The following is a 12,114-nucleotide window of genomic DNA, read 5'->3' on the forward strand; positions in this document are numbered from 1 at the left end:
AGATCCATAAAAGAGCGTTGCCGAGGGCAGTGGGAACTACCTATAGCTTTAGACCATTTTCATACCATATTGCAGAATTTTGCTAATTTATAGATTTTTTTCTTCTTAATTTTGAGAATTTTTCATTTATTTCTAGGGGGCCTATTTTTGCCACAAAAATTTCTTATTGAATTGCTCATGTTTTTTCAAATCCGGTCAATATTTTCCCAATATTTTCAAGGTATGTGCATTTATGCTTGTCAGTATTAGCTCGTTGTGAGGACAAAAATCCTGTTTATTTGATCGTTTAGTACAAAGATGAAGTGAAAGATAATAAATTTCGCTTCACGAAACCAGTTGTACCCTAAATATCCTGCATGGTTGTTTTACTCAGACAAAAGACTGGCATGGGATAGTAACGTGAGCTATGGGAGACTTTTAACTCTGGCTTGTTAAAAATATCAGAGGACAGGAGAAACGTGGATGAGCTGCCTTTATAAAAACGTGCTGTAAATGCACACCCAAATGCACAAGCAGGACACACAGGCCCTACATGCGTGCAGATAACATTTATGTGCGTTCAGAGGCTTAACCCAGCTGTTGTCTTTGTGGTCGGGATGTCTCTGCCGCTTGGGTCAGGTGCTATTCTGCCCGAGTTCTTCAAATAGTTAGGCTAATAGCTTCAGACAAGCTGTCACGCCAGCTCATCGCAAAAACAGAAACTTATCCGGCCTGTTTAGCTTGCATGATTGACTCCTCCCGCTGTTTTAGCACGCCGGTGGCTGCAGGGCGATGTATAGATTATTTTGATTGTTTGGGGTATAAATCCTGCAGGACAAACCTGTGGGATGAAGGCATTCCCAGTTTGTTCTTTTCAAACCGTTGAAGAATAAGTGCTTATTATCTAAACAAGTGTGCAAATGTTTACCATCCTGGAATTTTTTACAAGCTCAAATGTTTTTTGAGGATGTTTGCATGCAGTACGACCTGTTGCAATATTATAGTGGACTTACTTTCTTTTTTTCATGTACCCTCCTCATCTCAGACCCATCTCTCCTCTTTCTTTTTTGGAAAAATCCCACTGCTCGGTGGGTTGCATCTGCAGCCCACATCCTCTCCCCCACACCCTCCCCTGCACCCCAACAACTGCCCTAACTGCATTTTCTTGTCGGGACAGACAATCAGCGACTTGTTCTACTGGCCAGCTTCTGCCACAATTAGAGCCCCGCTTCCTCTGGCGGCTGCCCGCTTGCACCCATCAGAGCCATCACGTCCATCCAAAGGACCTCATACTATTTAAGAACTGTTTATCTTTTAATTTATTTAGTTAATTGACTCACTTCTTTGGTCGCACCTTTAATAGAAACAAAAACTTTTGGTGTTCTTGATTACCATGCCCCCCTTTAAAAGAAATCACAGAATACACACTCTGAGGAGGGTTGGCACTTTGCATAATCTGGTTACAGTCTGGATGCTGGCTGTGAATCAATACAGATTAGAGGTGTGTTAGTCTGAAGGTGTAAAACCAATGAATAACAAAACTTAACCCTTTGGAGATACTCTGGAATAACAGCCCAGTGGACTGAAACTATAGATTAAATATTTATTTTCCCCGAGTTTCTCTTCTTAAAAAGGAGTTTTAGAAGGTGTTCTGAAACAAAACACACACGGCGCCGATGAGTCAGTTTATAGCTTTAATGCAGTAGTTAGTTACAACAATCTCAAAAAATCAAACATGTACATCACCATAGAACGTTTAATAAAGTCCCCCCACCCTCCCCAGCTTTAGTGTTGTGACTTCACAACAAACCTCTACAACCATGTTTCTCAACATTTGTCATCAGCCATCTGCCCTTCTGTCTCTTTCCACGCGCTGTATAATGAAGTCCCAACACCTTCCACCTCCCTCCCCTCTGCCTCCACAAACATGAGGCTTTGAAGAAGACTCCTGCAGACCAACCTGCAGACACGAAGTGCTTCAAAGAACAACAGCAACACTAGTATGAAAATACTGAACAGCTTTATGTTTCATTCAGTGTAAAAAGAATTTCATGCTCGTCAGTTCGCACTTCTCAAGTCCGTCCTCCTGTAAGCGATACAGCACTGGAATTAAAAAAAAGAAATAAACAAAATATAGACGTCATCTCTGAGAATTTGAGGACCAGAGCAGACGAGGAGCTCAGCCAGCTGGCTCCTGCTTCTCAAGTCCACACACAAAAAATATGGAGAATAGGAGGCATTGGCAGTGAAATTCATGACTGTAGGCAGTGACATTACAAAGTTCCTCATCTTATCAGCTTCAAACAACGGACACATAAAGTCTGTACTTTTACAAGTGTTCCAGTGGTTGCAGCTGCGACTGTCCCGCAGCCTTCTGCTCCTCATTTCAGTCTCTACACCTTGGTGGCCAGAGACTGAACCTCTGACTTCTGAGTCTGGGCGCTGAGAGTGGATGACATGGAGCTCATGTGACCATGCATAGCTTTCTTCAGGTTGAGCAGGCACAGACACTGGGAGCGGAAGCGAAGGTCGAAGAAGGCGTACAGGAAGGGGTTGAGGCAGCTGTTGATGTAGGCCAAACAGGTAGCGTAGGGGTGAGCCAGCAGCAGGAAGCGGAGGAAGCCGCAGGAGTTTGGAGCCAGGTTCAGGTAGGAGAGGGAGTCCATGCTCTTCAGCACGTGGAAGGGAGTCCAGCAGATGGCAAACACCACCACCAGAGTGGTGATGATCTTCAGCAGGCGCTTCTTCTTCTGGTCTTCCTTGCGCAGGTTGTTGAAGTGGCGGGTGACGGTGCAGCCGATGAAGCAGTAGAAGATGGTCATGGCCAGGAAGGGCAGGAGGAAACCCAAGGCAGATGAAGACAGACTGAGTCCTGCAATCCACAGGTATTCGTGCCTCTGGTTCATAGTCACTAGGCTGAAGTCCATGGCACAGGTGGTTCGGTTGCTGTTTTGGTCGTTGACTGTGGTGCGGAAGAGCAGCGTGGGCACCGCCAGGAGACCAGACATGAGCCAAATGGCCCCCAGTGATGCCAACATAGTCCCTCGCGAGCGGAGCCTGCTGCTGGACAGGGAGTGAACAATGGCCAGGTATCGGTCAAAGCTCAGACAGGTGAGGCAGAAGATGCTGGCGTACATGTTGACCAGCACCACATAGCTGCTGATCTTGCAGAGAGCCACGCCGAAAGGCCAGTGGTAGCCCAGAGCCGTGTACACGGCCCAGAGAGGTAGGGTTACAACAAACGTGAGGTCAGCGAGAGCCAAGTTTCCGATGTAAACATCTGCAGCCCGGCGTTTAGACTTGGACCTCCACACGGTGAAGATGACCACGCCGTTACCTGACAGGCCGAGGATGAAGATGAGCATGTACAGCACTGGGATGAGAGAGTAAGAGGGCTCCCACTCTGAGTAGTCACAGACAGTTTCATTGTCATCATAATACTCATAATTGTCCATATACTCCCCACTGGTGGTCTCCATGTTGATGTGAAAAAGATCCTTTCAATAAAAAATAAGAGTCCTAGTTCCCAGGAGTGAATCAGGTCAAAAACAGCAGCAGTGGAGCTGTGCGTCGGGCCGCTCAGATGAGAGTGAGTGACTTGCTGGAGCTGTCTGCCTTTTTAAACTCGGCCCTTTTCTACACCCATGCTCCCCTCCCAGGACGACCCCCCTCCATCCCCCTATCCCCACACACACACACACACAAGCACTGAAACATCTTTCAGCTCTTCCCCTCCTCCTCCTCCTTCACCTCCTCTGCAGCCCATCCTCTGCCTGCAGAACGAGGAGCCCAAACATTCCCTCCAGTTTCCATTATGTGTGTTAAAAAGTGTAATAAAAGAAACAAAGTAGCAATAAATTAAATAAAACACAAATAAAGAAAGTCATATGATGTTTTTTCTTTTTTTTAATCAAGTCAGGTTAGTTCTATCATTTTTTTAAATTTAATCTTTTGTTCTCTTGTGCCAGAACAGGTCTGGACATCTCTGCGTCTCGTTTTCCATCACAATCACTTCAGCTAAAAGACTGTTAAGTGTCCAAAACATCAGTGGTTTCCTCCTTCCAATCAAAGGGGTCGGTTTCCTTCAAAGTTTCAAAATAAAATGAGCATTTTTCAAAAGGTTTCCAAATATAATATGATATTTTTTTCCCATTTCTGATTAGATCAGTTTTGGCGTCAGTGAAAGCACTCCTGAATCTTGTCTTCAAATCTGGGCTTTATTCATTTGCATGACAAAAGGACACACAAAGGCGTGGTTAGAAGCAAAAATCTAAAGGAAAACTTTCACTTACAACACTTTGATTTCCACTATTCCATTAGAAGCTTAAAGTTAAAGCACCAACTTTCACTGCTGATTGCATTAAATGCTGTTTTACTGTAGTAAAAATATATATATGAGGCAATCAATACTTTTAGAACTAACTTTGCAAAGCTGGAATATTTTTAGACAACTTTTTGAGAGTCAATTTTGACAATTCAGTTGATCTGGAAAAAAAAGGAAAAACAGTCAAGTATTAAATAAAACATAAATGAAGGAAATTAAATAAATTAATTGTATTAAATAAAACTATTATTCTGTTAGTATTAAATGTCTACAGCTCTTTGTGGTGATAATGCCGTTTTTGACATAAACCCTCAAAGTGCAAACTATAAATGTAGGTGATATTAATGTGATTTAAAGGAATTAGAAGCAGATCACAGTTTGTCAGCTTTCAATGAGTGTCAAGTGAAATGAGTTCGAAGAGAATTTAAGTTCCATCAAAGACAAAAAGGCGAGAAACACTGAGCATCGTTTGATTTTGTCACCATGATTAAAGAATGTCTTAGTTGCTCTACTTGTCGTCTTGCTGGATCAAGTGATGCAGACCTGGTGAGTTTCACCTCCGCTGCGCTCCCCAGAAAGAGGATTCCCTGATTGCAGGCCTTGTATCCCCAACACAAATAAATTTGCAAATTTGAAAAATAAAGGCCAGCAGATAAGAAGCAGATGGTCAGATTAGACTATCTTCTTCACGGGACCACCTCACTTGTTAATCACGGCTTTAAAGGTGTCAAGATGAAGTCCTGCTGTTGATCCTGAAGTGGGAAAAGGTGCTGACAGTGAAAACGTACATTTCTTTTAAAATTACTTCAACTTATTGCATTAAATTTGACTTCTTTTCAACAGCTGACCACAGTTCTTCCAGCACGTGGAGCTGCGATGTGTCACTGAGTTTTCTGCCTTCAAATTGGGACCACACATGTGTCCCTAAAAAGCACAGCTGTGGCTGCTTTTGATCTGCTGCTGAATTGACCCCGCTGCTGCGATGTGACCACCTCTGACTGCCATTATGTTCGCACGGGGACAAACTGTGGCAGTTCAGCGCGAGGCTGATGCTATCGTAAGATTTGTAGCATCTGAATGGAAGGAGGAGTGTGATATTTATCTTCAGATCTGATTGCGGCCCGTGAGAGGAGACATGTTCTGCGCACACATGTCAGCTCCAGTCTGGAGGAGATACGGGATGGGAGGTGTCATTTGTGACCTCAGGTTTGTTTGGGGGGTAAAAGCTCCACAAATCATGGAGTATAGGAGGAACACAAAGTCCCAACACAGTCACCTTAGAGATAATATCAATCTGGAAGTGCAATCCTGATTTTTGGTTAAAATTTTTTGATTTATTTTATGGAAAAGTACCTCATAACTCCTAATTCAGGATCCCTGGTGGTAACTTTTGCTACAAATACTTTGAGAAAAGCTTAAAAGTTTGATGATAAGCAGGCTAAAAAGCAAGCTGAAAATATTCCCATGGTGTGAAGTGGAAAGGGAAATTTCGGCCCTCTGGGGGGTGTCATGGCTTTAATCTCAGTGCCTCATTAAACCTTAGAGCTAGTTGGAAGTCACAGACCTGAGTACAATACTGAAATGAATGACCACCTCCACCCAATCATGAGAAATGCTTGCCTTGATAAAGCGGCCCTATTGTTCTATTTTTGCTGCCTCAAGGACTTTGGTCTGATGAGAATCACATATGTTGAGTTTAATGAAACAGATTGTAAATTTGGATGTTTTTTGTAGTAAGAAAACAACAAAGATTTACAGTTCACACAGAATAAAAAAAATGAATAATGCTACATGATTACTTTTATTTATACTTGCAGATGTTGCACCTTATAGTGCAGCTGCAAAGTCAGATGTATGCATTAATGTGGAGCAGGGAGTTCATCTGCAGCAGCAGCAGCCAGGCTGTCTGTGGATGGGAGACGCTGGGTCTTGACATCCATATCATAACACAAACATCATTCAAGCCAGAGACGCACACACGCTCTTTCTGTAGCTGCCATGCGAGACAAAATCGGCACTGTTTATTTACCAGCTATCTACCTTCCGTACTGTACATCTGCCAGGAAAGAAACACACACACGGCTGGGCTTCCTTTGCCTCAGAGGACATTTCAGTGATAAACACCAGACTCACTGACCACAACCAAAGCAGCTAAACCCTCGGCTCATCGTATCCTAACAGCAGTGGTTCATTCTTTCAAAGATATCGTTCTGATGAAGATCTTTCTGATGAACAAAAACAGATGTGGGCAGGTAGTCAGGATGTGGCAGGAGACTCTGAGGTTCTGTCTTCTCGTTCATCCTTGTTGTCTCTGCACTTCCAGTAGCGCGGTCAAGAACAATTGGGTCACAAGGTGTTTCCCCTCCCGATTCACAGGACTCTGAACCACCATCGCACCCATCCCATCTGACACAGCATGTGTGTGAGTGCACAAAGCAGGGAGCACCACAGGAAATGCTCTTCAACTGAGATGCTTCTGTGTCTTTGCTTGCTTTTGTAAACTGTTGTTTTAGTTAATAGCTTGAGTGACTAATAATAAGAATGTTGTTCTGACATTATGCAAATGAATTTTGGAAAAAAATGTAAAGGAAATTAGATTTTGTTGGAAAATAAGACCATTTTCTGTGTTTTTTTAATTAAATTTTATGATTTTTTACAAGATAGCAGCAGTTTTTTTACTTTTTTTTTTTTACACTGACCCTGAAATACAAATTAAACCAACAAATTACTCATCGCAAAAAACATATTAAATATCACAACAAAAAATAAAAAAGTAAAACAAATATTAAAAAAAATCAACAACTTTTCATTTTAGAAATCAAACAAAATAACAGAAACAAAGACAAAATTACAAACAAATGACATAAAAAAAATTAAAAACTTGAAAGGTCATGATCCAATCAGCAATGTCTCATGGTACTTACTTTTTCTGGTTTCTATTCAAAAGAAAAAGACATTTCAAAACAAAAGTATTTCCAAAAAAAAAAAAGAAATAAAAACATATATAACTAAAAAGGAAAAAAGAAAAGTAGGTGCTATGGGACATTGCTGATTGGATAATGACATTTTTTCCATCATTTGAGCCGAAAGTTATTTGGCATAAGTTGATACTGAATATGCCCTGTACTAATCATAAAACCTTTATTAGTATTTGAACATTTGAACAAAACATTGAACTCAACCCCTTGAATCCAATCAGTACCTAGCCTTTCCTGTTTCTTATTGTGTTTTGTATTTTAGCATTTTATTTTCATTTCTTGAAATTACTGCTGTTTTCCAAAATGTCTCATTTTTATATTGTTTATTTTTTATGGAATTGAGTCTAAATTTTTGTAATTTTGTTTTTATTTCTGAAATGTAATGTTGCTCTTTGCTTTTTTTAATTGTTATGATCTGTAATCTGTTTTTGCATTGAATGATTTGTTGGTATGATTTGCACTTCAGGGCCACCGTAGTTTTTTTTAATCAACTGAACCTACAAAAATTGAAGATCAAGAAGGCCTTATGAAAAAAAAAATGAAGGAAGCAGCTTAAGAGGAAGCAAGCGTGAGATGAGCTTAATGAAAGAGAGGATTCAGGGAAAGACAAAGGACAGTGCTGATGAGAGGGTAGTGGTCGACAGACTGGACAGTTTTCTCTGTGCAGCTGAGTTAATGACAGGGATTAGAAGCCGGGGGGCTGCTGGGCTCTGCAGGCTCTCCTTGAAACCTGCTCGGCCCTCCCATCATCCCAGGAGATCTGCGGGAATCTGGCTCCATTTGGTCTGAAATCTCTAAACAAAACAGAAACCCCGTGGCTCAATTAGAAGGAAATTAGTCCCTTTTACCCGTTCTACCACTGCAGCTTCAATGTGGGCCAGAGGGTCAGTCTTAATTCAGTTTTTATGGGTTTCCTTTTCACATCGGTACTTGTACTTTTTTAAAGCTTGCTTTTTAGTAAGTGATATATGTCAGTTTTATGATCACAATAAGCCTTCAACTAATATCTCAGCCTGTTTTGTTTTAAACTAGAGCAACAGAAACCCGAAGCCTGATCTTGTTTTGAGAAGTTAACAGGAAAAACTAAGTGAGAACCAGGTGTTTTGCAGATTTTCCACTCAAAATTTCTTAACGTTTGGGATAAATTTCAGTCAGATTCAAGTGAAGGAGCTGCCATGGTCCTCACTGGAGCTGAGAAAGAGCAGAGTGTTCCTTTCAACGGGTTCAGATGGCTTCAATGTTTCTATGAACACTCCTCATGGGAGCTTTTTTTTTTTAAACAAAACAAAATAGTTTGCACATATAAGCACAAAATACGTATATTGTTCCTTACTAAAAATGTGACCTCAAAACTGAAACCTTTTTAGGGGAAAAGTCTTTTTTTTTTAACTACCCATTCGGGATGCCGGGAATAACATTGACCTAATATTTCAGGAACCTGCCAAAATAAGAGATTTCATGACAAACATCATGTCGTTCTGAGAAAAGAACATAAAGTATGTTTTGGCAGAAACCTGTTCTTTTTTTTAAGGTTCAGGGGTCGTGTTTAGGAGGCTGTAAAGTCCACTTTTGCTCCTTTACAGGGCGTTTCATCCTCCCATTAAAAGAGAAGCCCTCAGCAGGCGGGTTACTGACCAGGCTGCAAAGTTTTGTAGGGTGCTGACAGCGGGACGGAGGCTTTTGACAGACAGCAGCAAGCTGCAAATTATGGCCCTTACTTAAAGTTTCAATTATTTGTTGATAAAAATGAATAAAAATGTAAAGAAAATTAGTTAAAAAATGTTTTTTTTTAAAGAATCACTGAATTAAAAAATTAATAAAATTTCAAAGCAACTCAAAGTTAACTCAGGGTGTATTCAGACTGGACACGTTCGGTTTGCTTATAGTGAACCAGAGTTCTTTTCCACCAATAATCCAGACCAGATTTTCAGTCCAAGTCCAAGTGGACCCCGATCCAGAACCAGGAACAGTAAAAAGTGTTGTAGCTGACGTTGATACAGATGGTCAAAATTGGTCATCGAAATAAAAAGTTTGAATAAGTAAACTATCCTGATAAGGATTGCAAAGTGTAGGACTTCCATTATTATTTCCCTCATTGCTTTGCCCCGCCCTCGTAATTTCTGACCAATGACTGAGGAGATCTTTAGTCACGTGATTTTGTTTACAAGTTTTCAAAATGCTGGAGTCTTGATAAACAAAAGGAAATGTGACCACATTAGTCCAGTTCTCAGGTCTTTGCGCTGGCTTTCCATTGTCCAGAGAATTTTGTTTAAAATAGTCTCTCTATGTCCTAGCACCTAAGTACGTCTCTATAACCAATCTCTAAGTCTGCGAACCTCAGGCAGAGGTCTTTATCAGGTTCCAAGAGTCAAAAGGAAGCACAGCAAGGCAGCTTTTGATTTGGAACAATTTCCCTGAAAATGTTTTAATCCGGGCTGAAAACTTTCTCATTTAGTTTTAAATGGGAACATTTGTATGTGTATGTTTTTAATGATTTTTACATTTATGATTTTTATTCGTATTGATTTTTATTATTTTACATATGTTTATCAATTGATTTTTATTTCCTTTTGTAATTTTGTATATTTTTGTAATAAACTTGCTTTGGTTCAAACCAAAAATGTCAGTTTGACAGCAGTCTGAATACAGACCAAAAGAAGGTTTGAGACTCGATCTTGTTCAAATTAAGCAGACTCTGTCTGTACTAACAGACTTTTCCAGTCTGAATACACCCTCATACTACTGTATGTACTACAGCAAATATTTCAGAAAAACTATTGCGGAATATTAAAGTCGTCACTACTGATCATTTTAAATGTGGTGAAATCTTTACGCTGTTTCTTCCTCTTTTACCACTAAGTTAGTTGTAGTATGGCTAAAAAACAAATAAAATGTAAAAACTGAGCCAGCCAACACGACCAAACTCTTGTGTTTTTACCAGCCGTCTTGTCTTGCGGCTCTCACCTCGAGCTGCAGACAGAAATCCTCGGCTCCATTAAAATCTGACAACTGCTTGAAGGAGTCAAACAATAAAGTCAGCTTTTACACTCTGTTGACAACTTTGATGTGCAATCACAAGGCGAGAGGAGGGGAGAGGGGCAGGGTGGGAGGAAAAACATCCTCTGACTTGCCCTAATTGTTCCAGCATCTGTTCTTGTGGCTGTCACCTAGACAGACCGAAACACGACTGGAGACACACATTCAGGATTTCCACTCTGTCCAGTTCCCTTTAATCAAGCTGCCCGACCGACTGATTATCACGGCCTTGTTTCGTCTGCCTTCTTCGCCTCTGCTGAGTCTGCAGCTTGATTCAAAGTTTTCCACTTGGACCAGCTGATGATCACATTGATGCTAATGATGACTATCATGCAGTTCTGCTGCAGGAATGACGAGCATGCAGCTATATAGCTGGAATGGGACTTTGCAAATGGCCAGTTTGCATTAATGAAATCAGAGCATGGCCTTCCCATTATCCATGCTCTTTGGGGTTTTGCAGAAGGAAGTGGGGACACAGTTAAAACACAAAAAGGTCCAGATGTGAGGCCCCCTTCATGTATGCCCCATGCCGACTGCTGACAAATTGGTCTTTAACGATTCTTCCAAAACGGGCCTAAAGTCAATGTCAAAGCCATGTGTCGCTCCATGGAGCCACGCGTGGGAAAAGGACAACCGCCTCCAAAAAGAAGCTGAGACTCTAAGAAAATATTTGGACAAAGAACTGAACTATTTCAGGTTCCAATGTGAGCGAAGCTGCATACCGTGCTCTCAGAGGGGTTCAGACATGTATCAGTGGTGGAGGGCTGAAGATTTTTATTAGACGGGTAACAATATTGATCCAACTATCCATCATCCACTACTTATACTTTCTTTATTCTAAATAGGGTCTTCAGAGCCCAAACCCATCAACCAAACTAATAATTTAAAATAATATACAGATTGTCTGAGATTAGAAATTCATATGGATCTGAAGTGCTATTTCAGGTTTATGTTTTTAAGCTGCAAAGCAGGCTCAAAGCCACCATGATGAGAGCACATGTGCTGCCTGGCAGAGCAATCCCCTATGACAGCAAATATTTGCACCCCGCATGCACCCAGCGATGATGTAGCTAAAACAAGCAGCTGCAGACCACACCTTCCCTCCAGCTCCAGAACTTCTTTAATCCGCTGTTAACCACCACAAAAAAGGAGCTAGAGTTCACGTTGACGTCACTTAAAAGACAACCTTTCATGTGCTGCAAACCAACATCTAATTGCGCTCATGAATCACGGCGTGACGCGTTAATGCTGCCTTGGATTTCTCAAAAGCTGGGTTATCACACAAGAAGAAGAAGTTGGGGGGTTTCTGAAAAACGTACCCCTTTAGAAAAGAAATGAAGAAACTTTGTTTCGTTCATGTCTGCAAGGGATTGTGTGCTTTTACCGTGTCACATTCAAGACAAGAATCTGGAGCCGTACTTTGGGGGCCACTTTGCATTGATCAAAGCATCTGAAACAGTTTTATTGCATCAGAAGTGAAAAGATAATCTCATAACCCATTTGAACTTCCAAAATGATCGGTCATATGTGTAGCAGCTTTCAGCACAGGCTTTATCGCTCCAGATCTGCTGGATCTCCATCTTTCTGAGTGTACAACACACCAAATAGTTTGGAAAAAAGAAGATTATCTCCACTTGAATGACTGTAACAGTCATAGTTTGAAGATCGCATTAGCTCACAATGTGGGAGCACAGTGGGTACGGTATCAAACAGCAGCCTGGAGTCACACCTCATTTCTTTTGCTTTTAAGGAGCCAGACTTTCCTGTGGTCCAATCTTTTGAAGTGGTCTTGAGCAT

General features: G+C 41.2%; 1 protein-coding gene across 1 annotated transcript; it reads right to left on the reverse strand.

Annotated features, from left to right (window-relative positions):
• Positions 1-1,660: 1,660 nt before the first annotated feature.
• On the reverse strand, positions 1,661-4,214 carry aplnra (apelin receptor a). The gene has a single exon (XM_024274648.2). It carries the CDS (start codon positions 3,456-3,458, stop codon positions 2,373-2,375), a length of 1,086 nt encoding a protein of 361 aa, XP_024130416.1. The 5' UTR covers positions 3,459-4,214; the 3' UTR covers positions 1,661-2,372.
• Positions 4,215-12,114: the final 7,900 nt, after the last annotated feature.

Source organism: Oryzias melastigma, linkage group LG9, assembly GCF_002922805.2.
Source record: "Oryzias melastigma strain HK-1 linkage group LG9, ASM292280v2, whole genome shotgun sequence".
Taxonomy (NCBI): Eukaryota; Metazoa; Chordata; class Actinopteri; order Beloniformes; family Adrianichthyidae; genus Oryzias; species Oryzias melastigma.